At 50.2% G+C, this 18,507-nt stretch overlaps 1 protein-coding gene across 1 annotated transcript in view; it reads right to left on the bottom strand.

Moving 5' to 3' along the window:
• Positions 1-15,804, bottom strand: part of LOC106543914 (uncharacterized) — a gene marked incomplete in the record, with an annotated part of 54,149 nt that extends 38,345 nt beyond the window's left edge. The window contains 6 exon segments of the mRNA XM_087712222.1: positions 791-976; positions 4,305-4,439; positions 4,716-4,811; positions 11,790-11,915; positions 14,256-14,430; positions 15,642-15,804. Of these exon segments, the coding sequence (XP_087568348.1) occupies positions 791-976; positions 4,305-4,439; positions 4,716-4,811; positions 11,790-11,915; positions 14,256-14,430; positions 15,642-15,707 (784 nt within the window).
• Between the last annotated feature and the right edge of the window lie 2,703 nt (positions 15,805-18,507).

Here is an 18,507-nt window from a genome sequence, read left to right on the forward strand (position 1 = left end):
AGTAGGAGTCCGTCTCCAAGCGTCCCTCTTTTGATCATGTGACGGTGGGCATGCTGCAACAGTCGTAAGGGTGAGAAACTATTGTAAGTCGCTTTTTTCAGTGTCGTTGGTAGTAATGAATCAAAGGTGGGTTCCTACTGGTTCACACCGGTTCGGTAGAACCGGTTTGTCAAATCTACCGAACCGGTTAGAGGAGGTTCAGAGGTGGGTTCCTACAGGTTCGCACCTATTCGGTAGAACCGGTTTGTCAAATCTACCGAACCGGTTAGAGGAGGTTCAGAGGTGGGTTCCTACAGGTTCGCACCTATTCGGTAGAACCGGTTTGTCAAATCTACCGAACCGGTTAGAGGAGGTTCAGAGGTGGGTTCCTACAGGTTCGCACCTATTCGGTAGAACCGGTTTGTCAAATCTACCGAACCGGTTAGAAGAGGTTCCACCAGTGGACCCGGAAAGCAGGCCACACCTACAGAAGAGCTTCCAAAAGTTTTTGAAACCCACCACTATAATGAATGGTAGTAACTTGAGGACTACCTGTATTGAGCCAAGGTGGCGCAGTGGTTAAATGCAGCACTGCAGGCTACTGCTAGATCAGCAGGTCAGCGGTTCAAATCTCACCGGCTCAGGGTTGACTCAGCCTTCCATCCTTCCGAGGTGGGTAAAATGAGGACCCAGATTGTTGGGGGCAATATGCTGACTCTCCGTAAACCGCTTAGAGAGGGCTGAAAGCCCTATGAAGCGGTATATAAGTCTACTGCTATTGCTATTGCTATTGTTCCAGTGATGGACTCACCTGTTCCCTTCCATCCTTGAGCATCGCAGGAGGCAAATGGGCCTTGAGTGGTGGGCTCTGAACATTCTCCCTCTGGGCTGCTGCTGGGGGTCCGCCCTGGGCTGGAGACGCTCAGGGAAACCGAGTCAGCCAAGGGTTCGAGTCGTTGGAAGTGTGGGAAACTCTTCAGCTGGACAATGGGACCTGCTGGAAAGGAAGACCAAACGCTCAGAAATTCCCACAACTCTCCCCTTTAAGCTGCAAGACACAGAGAAATCTGGGGAGGGGGTCCTTCACATCTGCATGTGTGGCAGGGGGCTCCCAACTCCTGGCAGCCAAGGGCCACCAAGAAGAAGATTGAAGAGGAAATCTCTCCTGATTCCATCATATCCCGATTCGGAGGAGGAGGGGGAGGAGCTGGAGGAGTTTGAACCAGGGCCATCTGATGGGAATGGCAAGTCTGGGGAGTCCACGGACCAAGGACGATGCCATCCCAGGCCATTCCAGCCTTGTGGGAGGTGGTCAACCGGACGGGGAGCTGCCTTCCCTCACAAACACAGGGGAGGATCGGCTGCAGACGGGCAGCGGGGATGAGAGGCAGCAGATCCCCCTCTGACAAGGAACAGCTGCCTCCCCCCACTCGCTCGGAGAACAGAGCAGAGGCAAGCTCAGAGATCTGTGAGGTTGCCAGCAAGGAGGCAGCCCCTTCCTTTCTCACGCCAAAATTGATCCGATTTAATCAGAGACCAGGGAGGGTTGTGGTAACAATTGTTTGGCTTTGGCACACATTCCTCTGGCCTTAACAAACCCTCTGAAGTTCAATCAATGATTCCTTTATTAGGAGTGTCAGCAGCTCCGGCCAAAGATTTCTCTCTCACCGCAGGCTAACAAGTCTGTCCGGTAGGGAGATTAATAGTTGTCCAGCATACGGTGGAGCTTCGCTAGCAACTGTGGCTCTTCCTTCCCAAGGACCGGCCCACAGATTTCCACTGCTCTCCTCTCTTCTGCTTTCTGCACATCCGTGCATCAGGCACTGGACCCAGCTGTTCCTCCTCTTCCTCATCAGCCACCTCCAGACCTGGGGGCTGTTGACTCTTCATCTGAGGGCTGACGGACGGTCCAGACTCCGCCTCTGTCTCTCTCTCTCTGCCAGCTCCATTCCTTCTCCCCCCTCGGAGCTCCCAGGTTGCCCTGATGCTGACTCCCATACTTCCTCCTCCTCCTCCTCCTCTGATTCAGCTGCTGGAGGGGTCAACAACTGGCAGGCCACAACATTGTGTCAGGCCTGCAATTACATTCCTTTTAGAATTTTGGCCTGCCACACTTTCTCTTATTCCAATATCCTGTTTCTTTAGTATAGTTGATGGGAGGGGGGAATAGACAGGAGTAGGATTGTGGAATGTATTGTTATCATTCTTTACTAGAAGCCAAGGTTGTCCTTTGTCTCCGCACCAGAACACCTGACCGGAAGCAGCTGGGTGTGGACGCCAGCGTGGAAGAAGAAGATTGGACCATGTGATGGATTGTGGGTGTGGGGACAAGATCATGAACTTTTAACTGGGTGGAATTCTGATGTCATTTCCAGAATTGGGATTCCATAGCATGATGCCAACATGTCTGTCTTATTAAATTGGAAGGATAGCTCTGCCTTAGACTCTGATTTAATTCTGCATGATATTTGGAACGCCGACGCCCTGTGTTTCTGCCCTGTGAATCTTGACCATTGTTTGTGGACTACGGGCCTTGCCCGGTGGACTTTATATCTTGTTTTGGCACTCTGGACTTCCTCCTCGCCTTGTGAATCGGATCTGGTCACTATTGGCTTTAGTTTTGGGGGGCCCTGCATTGTACTGGCCATGGGGGGGCTGCTGTTGGGGTGGTTTCCACCAGCCATGATAGGGCCGTTTGCAATGGGATAGCAGAGCAATAAAGCAGGGGTCCCAAACTCCCAGTCCACAGCCACTCAAACCAGCGCGCAGGATGCAGGGCATACACAAAGCCACGCCCTCTCCGGTCTGCAGAAAAACCACGGAACTGGTCCCTCGTGCCCCACAGGTTGGCAATAAAAGACACCATCGAAGCCTGCTTCAGCCTAGCCCGGTGGCCCCCAACCTTTCCGCCTTTGTAGAACAGTGAGGGGGGGAGAGAGAAGGTTCCAGCGTGCATGGCAGCACGTATTCTGGTGTGCAAATCTCCATTTGCGTGAGCAACAAGCACTGGCGGGTAAAGCGCCATTTGTGCCCGCTGCTCACACAAATGGAGCTCCATGTCCAGGAGAGAGTGGCCACCACTTAGGCAAATGGAGTTGTGTGCACATGCTCCCCAGCCACTTGAGCTCACAGGTTCCAAACTCCCTAATATTGTGGCCTGCCGGCGGCTAGTAGAGCTGAAAAGAGACTCAGACAATGTGGAGTTGAGGAAGAAGATGGGCCAGTCCTGGAGTCTGGGGAAGGCTCTGACGAGGGCTCTGCGTCAGAGGCAGAGAGGGGGCCAGAGCCGTATAACAGTTATCAGCTGCCTTCAGAGTCGGAGATCAATGGGGCAGAAGAACAGCTGGAGCCTGTTCTCAGCGTGCGCACGTGCAGAGCTGTCAGGAGAAGGGAACAGCTAAGAAACAAGGATCAATTTGGGAGTAAGGCCACAGGTGGACGCTGAATGGCCCCTCCCATAGGGAATAGATAGGAGCAAAAGGGGAGCTGTGCTTGCAGGAGACAATTAGCTCGTTTAATTAGTGTGGAGATTTGCTAATCTGAGAGACTCCTTGCCAAGTCTTTCCGTGTTCAGCGTTGCGCCTTGAAGCTACCGGCCTCGCAACTCTCCAAGGACTGGTAAGGTCTGTGGTTGCGTGACCCGTCAAAACCGCGCTCGACTAAACCGCGCCCGATTAAACCGCGTCGCTGACGTCATCAACAGGGCGACAACAGCCAGCGCGGAAAAAGAAGGGCGCTTTAAATAGCGCTTTGAAAGCAAGCCGATTCAACTTAAGGTAAGGGTTAGGTTTAGGGTTAGGTTTAGGGTTAGGTTAAGGGTTAGGGTTAGGTTTAGGGTTAGGTTAAGGGTTAGGGTTAGGGTTAGGGTTAGGGTTAGGTTAAGGGTTAGGGTTAAGGTTAGGGTTAGGTTTAGGGTTAGGGTTAGGTTAAGGGTTAGGTTTAGGGTTAGGTTTAGGATTAGGTTTAGGGGGGTTAGGTTTAGGTTTAGGGGTTAATTTTAGGTTTAGCGTTTACAGCGTGCTTCTGTCTCCGCGCTGTTGTCGCCCTGTTGATGACGTCAGCAACACGGTTTAGTCGAGCGCGGTTTAGTCGAGCGCAGTTTTGTGGTGGAACCCTGTGGTTGCAATTCACCCGTGAAAGACTGTTTATCGGGACTTTGCTGGATGTGAATGCTAGGAATTCACATTAGCCAAATAAAAAGGGTTTTTTTCGGGACAAGGAGTCTGTTTCGTGATTTGGGGAAGCCTAGGTCAGAAAACCTAGGGTTGGGGACCCCTGGTTTAGGCTCAACAAAATCTGCTCAGCCGAGCAGCCAGTGTACTCACCTTGCCCTCTGCTTTCGCTGCCCCCAGCAGGCGTGGACCGATCCAGGCTCGCCTGCGCATGTCCACAAAGGAACTCTGGGATTTCGTTGACCAGCTTCATGAGTGCGCAGAGGTGGTGGCTGCTTTGATCCTTACCTGCGCAGGGAAGAGACACTTTAGGGAATAGGCCAGAAAACAGGTGAGAAACAGGATGCCACCCAAATGCGACCAGTTCCGAGCCAAAATTACAGAGAACATGACCTCGCCCTTAATCCGTGACTCTCCTGCGGGGTCTCCTCCAACTGGGCTGTGACTGCAATGCCAGGAAGCCTCAGCCAAGGCTTAAACCAGTGGGCATTCCTGTCCCTGCAGAGTACTGGCTGGAAAAGGAAGACGGAGAGAAACATTAGCCTGATTCTCTGCCACTCGTACCCTCCTCGTCGCTTGCTCCAGCCTGGCGCTCCTCGGCCTCATCCTGCTTCAGGTTGCAGGGTCCTTCCATGCCCTCTGGAAAAGGGGGCTCTTCACCTGTGGGGAGGGGAAGAGAGAGAGGCAGCTGACAGCCCAACAATGGCACATTTAAATAATTACCAAAGAAACCAGGGGGAAAGCAGGGCTTAAATCAAAAATAAATCCTTAAATCCTCTGAATGTTCTGTCATCGGGCCTGGGAAGGCTGTTCGGGGAATCCTGGGGCTGGAAGGGAAAGTTGAGTGAGAGATTGTTGGTCCCTTTCCCCCTGAGTGACAGCTGGGGGGAGGAATGGGTCCCTGTTTGGGGGGTGAGAGAGACGGGGGGCAGGGTGCCATTTCAGTTATGAGTGGAAGTATTTGTATTTGTATTTGGTTTATTTGTATGCCGCCCTTCTCCAGGAGGGACTCAGGGCGGCGAACAACTCAGGGGGGAAAAGGGACATAAACACAGTACACATAATTAAAATGCACGAAAATCACACAGCCATATAGTCGAGAGGGGAGGGGAACTCATCAACCCCAGGCCTGCCGGCACAGCCAGGTTTTGACGGCTTTCCAGAAGGCCTGGAGAGAGGTGAAGTACTCTGAATGTGTTGGGAGATAAGGGGTACTCGGTAAGGGTCACCTTGCCCCCACCCAACAGTTTGTCAGTGGGAGGAGGTTCTCCCCTTTTTAAGGAAGAGTGTTGTGTATCAAGCCTACAGGCATCTTTTCTTTTGGCTCTTTGGCCTGCCTCACTTTCTATTATTCCACTATGCCTTTTCTATGGTGGGAAAATGGGAGGGAGGGATTGCACGGAGTGAGATGCTATGTAGCCATAACAACATTCTTTCTAGAAAGCCAAGGTCATCCTTTGTCTTTGCACCTCTGCACCTGGTGGGAACTGGATGGGTGAAAACTGCTAGTGTGGCAGTGGGAGATTGGACCATGGGATGGGCTTGTGGGTGTTGTGGGGGGGGCAAGATCTTGAACTTTCAACCGGGTGGGGAAAACCGGGAAGCTTTCAAATTTGGGTTTTCCCAGATGTGCCAACATGGCTCTCTTCATAAATTGGGACTTTAAGCAAAACTTTGCCTCGGACTCTGATTGAATTTTGGATGCTATTTGGAACCTTGACATCGGGGATGGGAGACAGCAATAGCAGATTTATATACCACTTTACAATGCTTTATAGCCCCTCTCTAACCAGTTTTACAGAGTCAGCCTCTTGCCCCCTAACAATCTGGCTCCTCATTTTACCCACATCGGAAGGATGGAAGGCTGAGTCAACCTTGAGCCTAGAGAGATTCGAACTGCCAAATTGCAGTCAGCTGGGACTCGGCAGAAGTAGCCCTGCAATACTGCACACTAACCACTGCACCACCACGGCTCTTCTGTGGATGGAATTGTTCTCAGGGAAGGCAGAGGAGGACTATCTATTTCAGTGGTATTGGGTAACAGGAGGCAAAGGGGCGGGGAGACACAGGGAACGCTACCCCGGTGTTTAGTACCAGTCTGGTGTTTTGCCCCCTTGCACTCAGCTGATTTACCTAGTCAGCAGATCCCTGATCTTAGGCTTCTGCTTTTAAATGTCAGATCAGCTTGCAATAAGGCTAACCTTATTGCTGATTTGATCCCCAAAGAGAAGGTCAATCTGGCTTGTATAACTGAGACCTGGCTGGGCACAGAGGGAGGCGTTCTCCTCGTCGATATGTGCACAGTGGGTTATCGGGCATGGCAGCAGTCTAGACCTCAGGGAGAGGATGTGGCTGTTAGCGGGGTGTGTGTGTGTGTGTGTGCGTGTGTGTGAGAGAGAGGGGGGGGAGAGAGAGAAAGAGAGAGCTGCCTGGTTTCCAATGGGGGGGGGGAGAAACCCATGCAGAGGGAGGAAAAAACGCATGGATTTCTTCCCCCCCACCACTGGAAACCAGGTGGCTGTCAAAGAGAAGGGACCCTGTGCCACATGGGTTTCTCCCAATCCTCCACTCCGGCAAAGGAAGTGGGTAGGTGGGGCAAGCCTGATGCGGACAGGCAGGGTGAGCAAGGGGGCTAATGGTGACTGGGCAGGGGGGCAGGCCAGGGGAGGGAACATTCCAGTATGGGGCCTTGGAAAGCCCAGGTATGGGAAGGCACGCTACATTTCGCAATTGGGTACTCACGCACCGGTGCGTACCGGCTGAAACCCATCCCTGGTGGACTCGCATCCAGAAGCTCCAGTTGGTGCAAAATGCAGCGGCCTGCACGGTTTTGTGGAGACCCTGGTGTGCATATGTGTCACATCTCCTGCAGGAGCTGCATTGCAGCCGATATGCTTCTGGGTGCAATTCAAGGTGCTGATTGTCACCTTTAAAGCCCTTCATGGCTTGTGACCAGGTTATCTGAGGTACCGTCTCTTGCCGGTCAAATCTACCCAACCCACCAGAGCGGAGAGGCAGGGAATATGGGTCCCATCCCTAAGGGAGATACACCTGGTGGGACCCAGTGTCAGGCCTGCAAGCCATCTTTCCCTTTTTGGACTTTAGGCCTGCCACACTTTCTATTATTCTATTATGCATTTTCTATTGTGGAAAAGGGGGAGGGGGGATTGTACAGAGTTAGATGGTAGGTAGCCATAACAACATTCTTTCTAGAAAGCCAAGGTCATCCTTAGTCTCTGCACCTCTGCACCTGACCGGAACTGGATGGGTGGAAGCTGCCAGCGTGGCAGTGGGAGATTGGACCATGTAAAGGACTTGTGGGTATGGGGGCAAGATCTTGAACTTTCAACTGGGTGGGGAAAACCGAGAAGCTTTCAGATTTGGGTTTTCCCAGATGTGCCAACATGGCTCTCTTCATCAATCGGAACTTCAAGGAATCTTTTACCTCGGACTCCGATTTATACTTTTGGATGCTATTTGGAACCCTGACATTAGCCCAAATCTCCTTTAAAATACTTCACCAGGGCACCCAGAAGAAGGGCCTTCTTTGTGGTGGCTCCCTCTCTCTGGAACATCATTACCGCGGAGATTAGAATGGCCCCCACTCTAATAATCCTTTGGAAGGCGCTGAAGACCTGGTTCTGCCAGCCAGCCTGGGGAACCCAGAGCGGGAGGGAGACCATTAAATGGCTCATGTTATCGGGTGTCCCTGGGGCCGGGCGGCGACTCTATTATATTGTACTATATTAATTTATTTGATTCTTTTTATTAATTTTATTGTTTTAAATGTGGTGTTATTTTTCCGTAAGCCGCCTTGGGCAAATAGGTGGCAATATAAATTTAATTAATTAACTAATAAAGAAACAAACGTATACATGGTTCATAGACACCTTCCTATTTCATATTAGTATAAGGTGGGGTCAAGAGTCAGACTTGCTTCGTAGATGCCTCCCTAATTCACATTGGGGACAAGTACAAGAAGACTTGCAAAATTCTGCTCAACTTAAATGCAAAATGAATCATAGACACACCTCCCTATTTCACATGAGTATAAGGGAAGGGGAAGCAATAGCAATAGCAGTTAGACTTATATACCGCTTCATAGAGCTTTCAGCCCTCTCTAAGCGGTTTACAGAGTCAGCATATCGCCCCCACAGTCTGGGTCCTCATTTTACCCACCTCGGAAGGATGGAAGGCTGAGTCAACCCTGAGCCGGTGAGATTTGAACCGCTGAACTGCAGAACTGCAGACAGCTGAAGTAGCCTGCAGTGCTGCATTTAACCACTGCGCCCCCTCGGCTCTTAAGGATAGGTAAACTGTAGTTATAAACCATTAAACTATAGCACAAACTGTTTTGACTTAAATCCAAAGGGGGGGGGAGGTATACAGGTAGTCCTTGACTTACAACAATTCATTTAGTGACCATTCAAAGGTACAACGGCACCGAACAAAATGACTTATGACCGTTTTTTCACACTTCTGACCATCTCCTTGATCATGTGATCAAAATTAATACGCTTGGCAACTGAATCCATATTTATGACGGCTGCAGTGCCCCGGGGTCATAGTGATCAACATTTGTGACCTTCTGACAAGCGAAGTCAATGGGGAAGCCAGATCCACTTAACTAATTTACTAATTGGTTACTAATTAGTTACTAATTTAACAGCTTGAATTCACTTAACGGCTGTGGCAGGAAAGCTCATAAAGTAAAGACAAAACTCACTTAAGGAATGCCTTGCTTAGCAACAGGAATGTTGGGCCTAATTGTGGTCGTAAGTAGAGGACTAGTTGTACATGATTCATAGGCACCTCCCTATTTTACAGGAGTGTTAGGAGAGGAGCACAGCCAGAATTGCAAGATTTTATTTGACCAACCCAAAATAAAGTGGTTCCACCACAAAACCGCGTTCGACTAAAGGGCGCTCGACGAAACCGCGTAGCTGACGTCATCACAGGGCGACAACAGCGCGGAGACAGAAGCACGCTGTAAACGCTAAACCTAAAATTAACCCCTAAGCCTAAATCTAACCCCCCTAAACCTAATCCTAATCCTAAACCTAACCCTAAACCTAACCCTAAACCTAACCCTTAACCTAACCCTAAACCTAATCCTAACCCTTAACCTAACCCTAAACCTAACCCTAAACCTAACCCTTACCTTAACTTGAATCGGCTTGCTTTCAAAGCGCTATTTAAAGCGCCCTTCTTTCTCCACGCTCGCTGTTGTCGCCCTGTTGATGACGTCAGCGACGCGGTTTAATCGGGCGCGCTTTAGTCGAGCGCGGTTTTGTCGTGCTACGAAATAAAGTATATGTGCTTCATACACATCTCCCTAATTCATAGGAGTTTAACGGGGGAGATAGGAGTATAAGCCAGACTTGCAAGATGTTGACAAATCCAAAATAAACCTCCCTGATTCACAGGAGTATAAGGAGGGAAGCACTATCAGAATTGCAAGATATTTTTTTTTTGACAAATCCAAAATAAAATATACGTTCTTCATAGACACCTCCCTATTTTACAGAAGTATAATGGGTGGGGAGGGGGAGGACAAAGCCAGACTTGCAAGATTTTGTTTCAATCCCCAAAATAAAGTTTGCATGCTTCATGGACACCACCCTAATTCACAAGCACATAAGGAGGGGAGCACAACCAGACTTGCAAGATTTTATTTCACCAAATCCGAAAATAAAGTGTATGCATGCTTCATAGACACCTCCCAATTCACAGACATATAAGTTTGGGGAAAGCACGATCAGGCTTGCAAGATTTTGTTTGCAAAGCCGAAAAATAAACCGCCATAATTCACAGGAGTATAAGGGGAGACACAATCAGATTTGCAAGATTCTCTTACTACAGTCAAATGATCATTTGAGCCTTCTTGTAGAATGGATTTCTTGGTTTGATCCCCCTAATGGGGCTCACCATTATCCTCCACCCCTTTTGAAAGGCCAGAGGCAGCTTTTGAAGGGCAAGACCCAAGGAAACAATTCACCCACCCACCCCTCCCAGTGGTGGGATTCAGCCAGTTCGCACACATTTGGGGAAACCGGTTGGTAACTTTCTAAGCAGTTCGGAGAACCAGTTGTTGGAAGAAATCTCATTTTGTTTTTTTCCCCACTTTACAGGGCTAATCCTGTAAGGAAGGCAGGAAGGAAACACTCTGGTGTTGTTTCTAGCATAATCTTTATTGCCCTGCTTACAGAAACTGCCTCTCCGGTTAACCCTTATTACCATTGTAACAGCTAAGGCGAAGCGCCCATCGACATGAGTGACGTTGAGTTGGCCACGCCCACCCAATCACATGACCACCGAGCCACACCCACCTAGCTGGTCATTAGGGCAGAGAACTAGTTGTTAAATTATTTGAATCCCACCACTGCCCCCTCCCCACCCCAACTCTTGGCCCAGCGGGGTAAGACAACACAACACGGTGTGAATCTACAGGTGACAATCTTTCTCCATGCCCGGGACACTTGTTTGGAAACTTTCAAGAAAGGGCCCACAACCCCTGGGCCGTGGACCATGGACTGGGCCGTGGTATGCCAGCAACCGGTCAGCACAAACAAGTGAAGCCCCATCTGTGGGATGCGGGAAGCACATGAAACCACATTCCCTACGGTCCACGATTGGTCCCAGTCTCTGGTGGCCAAAAGATTTGGTTCACCGACAAAAGGGCGCCCAACAAAAGCGCGCCCGACGAAACCGCGGTGACAAAACCGCGAGTTCTAAACCACACTGATGAATGAGCGCTGAAGCGCGCCGACAGAAGCGCGCTCTAATCCTAACCCTAACCCTAACCCTAACCATAACCCTAACCATAACCCTGACCCTGACCCTGACCCTGACCCTAACCCTAACCCTAACCCTAAACCTGACCCTAAACCTGACCCTAACCCTAAACCTAACCCTAAAGCTAACCCTAAAGCTAACCCTAAACCTAACCCTAAACCTGACCCTAAACCTAACCCTAACCCTAACCCTAAACCTGACCCTAAACCTAACCCTAAACCTAACCCTAACCCTAACCCTAAACCTGACCCTAACCCTAACCCTAACCCTAACCCTAAACCTAAACCTAACCCTAAACCTGACCCTAAACCTAACCCTAACCCTAACCCTAACCCTAACCCTAAACCTAAACCTAACCCTAAACCTGACCCTAAACCTAACCCTAAACCTGACCCTAAACCTAACCCTAACCCTGACCCTAAACCTAACCCTAAACCTGACCCTAAACCTAACCCTAAACCTGACCCTAACCCTAACCCTAACCCTAACCCTAACCCTAACCCTAACCCTTACCTTAACTTAAAGTGCGCTTCTGTCGGCGCGCTATTGTTGGCACACTGTTGTGGCGCGTTGATGACGTCGCGGTTTTCGCGCTGCGGTTTTGTCGGCACGCTTTTGTCGTGCGCGCATTTGTCGGGTCACGAAAGATTTATAGGACAATAAAAGGGTTCTTTCTTAAATGACAAAAAGGTGGGACATCTCCCCACTTTAACCCAGTTTTAGTGAAAAGCTGTGCTTCGGCGCACAATGCTCGCAAACAAGAGCCCTCCCACCACCACCACCACCACGGCAGTAGGATTCTTTCATTCACACGTCCCTCTGCGGGAAAAGGGGCTTTCTTACGACGTGTTTTGTCGCCTCCTGCCACCAAAGGCAGCTGTCTTCTCCAACTGGACCGGAGGAGGGTTTTGGTGGTTCCGTCCGGCTGGCAGGTCAAGGAGGAGAAACCCAGGGTGGGGACTGAGTGACCTGTGCGGGAAAAATGAGACGCAAAAGGAGACGAGGTTGCAAAAGGAGGGTTCAGATCGGACCTCAATGGGGCAACCAAGAGCTTGAACGGTTCAGGGAAGATTTGGGTTGGGGGCCTCACACACACACACACACACACACACACACACACACACACACACACAAGCTCAAATGCAGGGCTCCAAATATAAAACACCCCTCCATGAATAGAAGGTGGTAACAATAGCAGTAGCAATAGCAATAGCAGTTAGACTTATATACCTCTTCATAGGGCTTTCAGCCCTCTCTAAGTGGTTTACAGAGTCAGCATATCGCCCCCAACAATCCGATAGATAGATAGATAGATAGATAGATAGATAGATAGATAGATAGATAGCAATAGCAATAGCAATAGCAGTTAGACTTATATACCGCTTCATAGGGATTTCAGCCCTCTCTAAGCGGTTTACAGAGTCAGCATATCGCCCCCAACAATCCGATGATAGATAGATAGATAGATAGATAGATAGATAGATAGATAGATAGATAGATAGATAGCAATAGCAATAGCAGTTAGGCTTATATACCGCTTCATAGGGCATTCAGCCCTCTCTAAGCGGTTTACAGAGTCAGCATATCGCCCCCAACAATCCAATGATAGATAGATAGATAGATAGATAGATAGATAGATAGATAGATAGATAGATAGATAGATAGATAGATAGCAATAGCAATAGCAGTTAGACTTATATACCGCTTCGTAGGGCTTTCAGCCCTCTCTAAGCGGTTTACAGAGTCAGCATATATCGCCCCCACAGTCTGGGTCCTCATTTCACCCACCTCGGAAGGATGGAAGGCTGACTTCAAGCACAGAGGGGAGGGAGGGAGGGGGAGACAGATGAGGAGAGAGGTGAGGAGAGAAGAGAAGATTTGTAGCTCAGGGTTGGACAAGGGGGTTCTAGATGGTTCTCTGAGCTTGGTGGGTTTCTGGCAGACTTTTCGTGACCAGTTTAGAGAACATTGGTGCTAGAAGGGAGGGGGCTTTGTGAAATGGAGGAGGAGGAGGAGGAGGACTATGGGGGACAAGAAGATCTCTTCGCTTAGTGATTTTCCTGCAGATGTCTTATGACCCAACTAGGGGATTTTTCATCCATGCTAGAAGGGGAGAGGGGTTTGTGGAGAGGGAGGAGGAGGAGGAGGCTCTGAGGACCTTGGTGCTCTTTCAGCTTGGTGTTTTTGTTGCAGACCTCTCGTGATCCAAGCAGGTGACATCATCAGTGCTAGAAGGGAGGGGGGATAGGGAGAGGAGGAGGAGGAGGAGGAGGAGGAGGAGGAGGAGGAGGAGGAGGAGGAGGAGGAGGAGGAGGAGGAGGAGGATTATTGAGGCCTCCTTGGTGCTCTCTGAATTTGGTGGTTTCCTTGCAGATCTTTAACGACCCAACTAGGGAACATCAACAGTGCTAGAAGGCTTGTGCCAGAAGTCTTCTACCATTGATGACGTTGCCTTGTTGGGTCGTGAGATGCCTGTGAGAAAACTCGGAGATCAGAAAGTAGCCCGGCGAGGGGGGGAAAGAGAGTGACAGGAGAAGGAGGAGTTGGTCTTCTGCTTGAACCTCTTCTTCATCTTCCGTGGGTTTTTTTTTTCCTTCTCGGGAAGATTCATTGCAGGGGAAGCCAAACCCATTTCTCTTCTCTGGGGGGGTGGGGGGGCACTTGACAGAGCAGGGCCCAATTCCCCAGCAGCCTCTCCTAACTCCTAGGAGAGGAGCCTCTCCCAGCCACAAGCTGAGTCCACAGAAGTCATGTGTGTCCTCCCCCCTCCCCCGAATCACCCCCAAGGCTGTCCCACCCACCACAAAAGGCGAGAAGCACTGAATGACCACATTTAAAGCACTCCATGGTAGTGGATCTGGGTACTTGAGAGACCGCCTTCTGCCGATTACCTCCCTCCGACCGATCAGATCGCACAGACTGGGCCTCCTCCGAATCCCATCTGCCAGTCAATGTCGACTGGCGACTACACGGAGGAGAGCCTTTTCTGTTGCAGCTCCGACCCTTTGGAACGACCTCCCCGTTGAGATCCGTACCCTCACCACCATCCAGACCTTCCGCACAGCCCTTAAGACCTGGCTCTCCCATCAGGCCTGGGGATAGGTTCCCAATTTACCCGCCCGAGTGTTGACTGTTGAATGCAAGTTGTGTTTTATTATTTTAGTCTGTTCACATATTGTTTGTCTTTTGGTATTGCACCCACTTCCCTGCGATTGTAAGCCGCCCTGAGTCCCCTCAGGGAAAAGGGCGGCCTATAAATCCTAATAAAATGTCTATTAAAAAAAAGGGGGGGTACGGGGGGGGGCTCACCGAGCGAGAGGAGCAAAGAGCAGGTCTCCAGCATCACTTCCTGGTGCAGCTCCTTCTGGCTGTCCTCCAACAGAGACCACTCCTCCAACGAGAAGCCCACCACCACGTCCTCAAAGGTCACCTGGTCTGGAGCTGTGCCAGCGGTGCCCACTGCTTGAAGGGCCTCATTCTGTGCCTGCACCCAAAGCCGAGAGATAAACGTATGTGAGCGAGGTTCTAGTTCACCTCCTAGGTCCCTTCCAATTCTGTCGTTCTACGATTCCCTAAGGGTCCCCTGCTGGAGCAGGGGGGAGGGGGTTGGACTAGATGACCTCCAAGGTCCCTTCCAACCCTGTCATTCTGTTCTACACGATCTTCTGGTTAATTTATTGGCTGATGCAGCGGCCGCCAACCTTTCGGGCACCAGGAACCACGGAGGAGGGTTTTTGGGTGGACCGGAGGGGGACTGCGAATGGGGCTTCCCTTGTTTATGCGGCCCGGTTTCTGCCATGCGGGCGCCCGGTTCCTGTCCACAAACCAGTGGTTGTGGTTCCCCTGGGTAAGTGGGCATGGCGGGACTTGGGAGACAGCCGAATAGAAAAGAAGGAAAGAATATAAGCAAACACGAATGCCTCCAAATATTAAGAATGCAGCTGGGCCTCAAGCGACGACGGCCAGGGAGTCCAATATTTCGGTTGCTAAGTGAGACATCTGAGTTTTGCCTCATTTTATGACTAGGAAAGATGGGTAGAGCCCATCGCAGGAAGAATGATGGTTTCCAGACTTCCCTCCTCCTCCCTTTTCCTCCTTCCTCTTCTTCCTCCTCCTCCTCCTTCTCTTCTACCTCTTCTTCCTCCTCCTCTCTTTTCCTCCTCTTCCTCCTCCTCCTCCTCCTCCACCTTCTCTTCCCTCTCCTCCTTCTACTCTTCCTCCTCCTCTTCTGCCTCCACTTCTTCCACCTCCTTTTCTTCTTCTTCCTTATCCTCCTCCTCTTCCTTCTTCTCTTCCCCTCCCTCCCCCTCTTTTTCCTCCTCCACTTCTTCCCTCTCCTTCTACTCTTCCCCCTCCTCCTCTTTGTGCCTTCTCCCAAGTGGAAGTCCCAGCCAGACCGCCCGTGGGCTTTTCTGCACAGATACAGGCACACACATAAACAAACCCCAAATACCTGAGCTTTCAAGAACCGGGGAAAGACCCGCCGACCTTCCCTGTGCGTCCTCCGGTCCCTGTGCGTCCTCCGGAGGTTGCCGGGGAGCCGGACGACCCCTCCTCGCCCCGAGTCTCCCTGGCCTCGCCCCACCGCCTCCCACCCACCCACCCAATCTGAACCGCACTCCCTCCTCTCCAAGAAGCCCGAGGACAAGCGATGCTTTCCTCCCCCAGGGGCACCGCGAGCGCGAGCAGCCTTACCCTGCGCGCAGCCTCGCCTCCGTCGGAGGTCTCCGCCGTCCACAGCCGTCCGGACCCCGGGTTCATCCTGCATTTCCCCCCACCCCTCCCCGGGAGTGGATGATGGGGGAACTCCACGCTGCGCCCGGCCGGGATGCTCTGGCAATTGGGAGAGCTCGCCAGTTTCGGTGGATCGCGCGCAAGGCCCGGCTGGGAGCCGTAGTTCCTCGGAAGCGGGTGTTCTGCAACCCTCCCAGGGTGGGGAACTACGAGTCCCAGCGGCCACCGCGGCGAGGAGACCCCCTCCCCACCTTTTCCTCTCGCCCGGCAGACTGGGCTGGACAGCGCCCGGCTTTGCCCGGGTGGCTCCGGGCCAGGGCTGCGGAGGACTAGAGAGAGGGGCGATGGGGTGGGGGGGGTCCTTCTATTCTTGGTCGGTGGGTTTCGCTCCAGCAGGGCTAAGAGAGGATGGGCTATTCTGGATCGCTTTATTCCTCCTTGCAGGCTTTCCAGTTTGTCTCCCCACTCCCCACGGAACAACCCCGCGAGGTTTTTGGGGATGGCGTCTTCCTCCCCACCACCGCAACCCAAGGGGTCGACCCTTAGGCGACCCCCCCCCTCCCCAAGCCCTTCCTCGCAACCGGGTCTTCGTGGTTGCCCCGCCGCACCCCGCCCGCCTGAAGAATCAGAAGAAGATTCCCTCGGGAAGATTTGGCGATCTTAATTCCGTTTGGTCTGGTGATTTTATGGGGGGGGGGCTTTATATTTGATGGTTATAAGGAGGGGAGGGGTGTTATTGCGCTGCAAGTCAGAGACGGGGAGGGAGGGAGGAAAGAGAGAGGAAGGAAGAAAAGGAAGGAAGGAAGGAAGGAAGGAAGGAAGGAAGGAAGGAAGGAAGGAAGGAAGGAAGGAAGGAAGGAAGGACAGGGAGGAAGGAAGGAAGGAAGGAAGGAAGGAAGGAAGGAAGGAAGGAAGGAAGGAAGGACGGACAGGGGGGAGGGAGGGAGAAAGGAAGGAGGTAAGGAAGGAGGAAGAAGAAAGAAAGAGAAATGAAGGAAGGAAGGAAAGAAAGAAAGAAAGAAAGAAAGAAAGAAAGAAAGAAGAGGAAAGAGAGGGAGGGAAGGAAGGAAAGAAATGAGGAAAGAAAAGGGAAGGGAAGAAAAAAGGGAAGATCTAAAGGAATCTGGGGCATCCCCCCCCCCTCAATCAGAACTTTTAAAGCTTCTTGGATGAGAAGCAAAATGTCTTCAAAGAAAACATCAAGAAAATCCAGTTGTCTTTTGAAGAATAAAAAATGCCTTTTAGAGTGATTCTCAGTGCTAGAAGCAAGAGGGGGTGTGCTTTCTGTTTATATATCATCCCTCCAGCACTGAAGTTGTTCCCTAGTTGGGTCATGAAATGTCTGCAAAAAAAAACCCACCAACTGAGGGAGCACCCAGGTCCGCACAATATTATTCCTTCTCCTTATTATAAATCCCTTTATCCAGTATTGTTTTTTTTTAATTATTTATTATAAATTTCCTCATTTAATATTTTCTTCTTTAAAATATATGCTTGATTATAAATTCCCCCATTCAATACTTGATGATAAATTCCCACATTCAATATTTTGTGCAGTTCTTTCTCTTTCTCATAGTAATAATTTAAATAATAACAATAATTTTAAATAATTTAAATAATAATATAATGTAAATCAAAGTACAGAAAAATTGCTACAGGCTGTGAGAATGAAGAACAGTATAAAAACAACAGAAACAAAGGCAGAATATAAGGAAAACCAGCTGGATGACAGATTAAATAGATGGAAAACCAAAGCTTTGCATGGACAGCACTTGGAAAACATTGAAATTACGGTACGCCCACATAACACCCATCCTCCGCGAGCTGCGCTGGCTACCTGTTGATCTCCGGGTGCGCTTCAAGGTGCTACTTACCATTCATAAAGCCCTCCATGGTAGTGGATCTGAGTACTTGAGAGACCGCCTTCTGCCGATTACCTCCCTTCGTCCCATCAGATCGCACAGAGTGGGCCTCCTCCGAGTTCCATCCGCCAGTCAGTGCCGACTGGCGACTACGTGGAGGAGAGCCTTCTCAGTAACAGCTCTGACCCTTTGGAACGATCTCCCCATAGAGATTCGCACCCTCACCACCGTCCAGAGCTTCCGCACAGCCCTTAAGACCTGGCTATCCCGTCAGGCCTGGGGATAAGATCTTCATACACCCCACCCGAATGTTGAATAAATGTTGTGTTTTATTGCTATTTTTATTTGTACCCACATATTATTTTTACGTTCTGCCTTGCACTCCCTTCCCATGAGTTGTAAGCCACCCTGAGTCCCCTCAGGGAAAAGGGCGGCCTATAAGTGACAATAAATACAAATACAAATACAATTGAAGGAAAATATGATGACAACTTGACAAGGACATGGCTTAAGATGGGAACTATCAAGAAAGGAACGGAAGGTTTAATGCTGGCTGCTCAAGAACATGCACTACAAACTAATGCCATGAAAGCGAAGATACAAAAATCCACCGACAACCCAAACTGCCGACTTTGCCATAACAAAGTCGAAACTGTTTCACATTTAACATGTGAATGCAGAAAAATCACACAAACTGATTACAAAGCTAGACACGACCCAGTTGCTAAATTAATCCACCGGTCATTGTGTAAAAAATGTGACTTATCTGTATCCAAAAAGTCATGGGAGCACAAAGTTGAAAAAGTTACCAAAAATGAGAAGGTGAAGACAGATCGTCATTTGGAACACAACACACCAGATATCACGGTTGTAGAGGGCCAAAATTGTATCACAGTTGTAGAGGGCCGAAAAGTACAATTTATTGACATTGCTGTACTAGGAGATGCCAGAGTCGAAGAAAAAGA

The sequence above is a fragment of the Thamnophis sirtalis genome, unplaced genomic scaffold (genome assembly GCF_051295495.1).
Source record: "Thamnophis sirtalis isolate CommonGarterSnake01/CBP01778 unplaced genomic scaffold, rThaSir2_p1.2 scaffold_4, whole genome shotgun sequence".
In the NCBI taxonomy this organism is placed as follows: domain Eukaryota; kingdom Metazoa; phylum Chordata; class Lepidosauria; order Squamata; family Natricidae; genus Thamnophis; species Thamnophis sirtalis.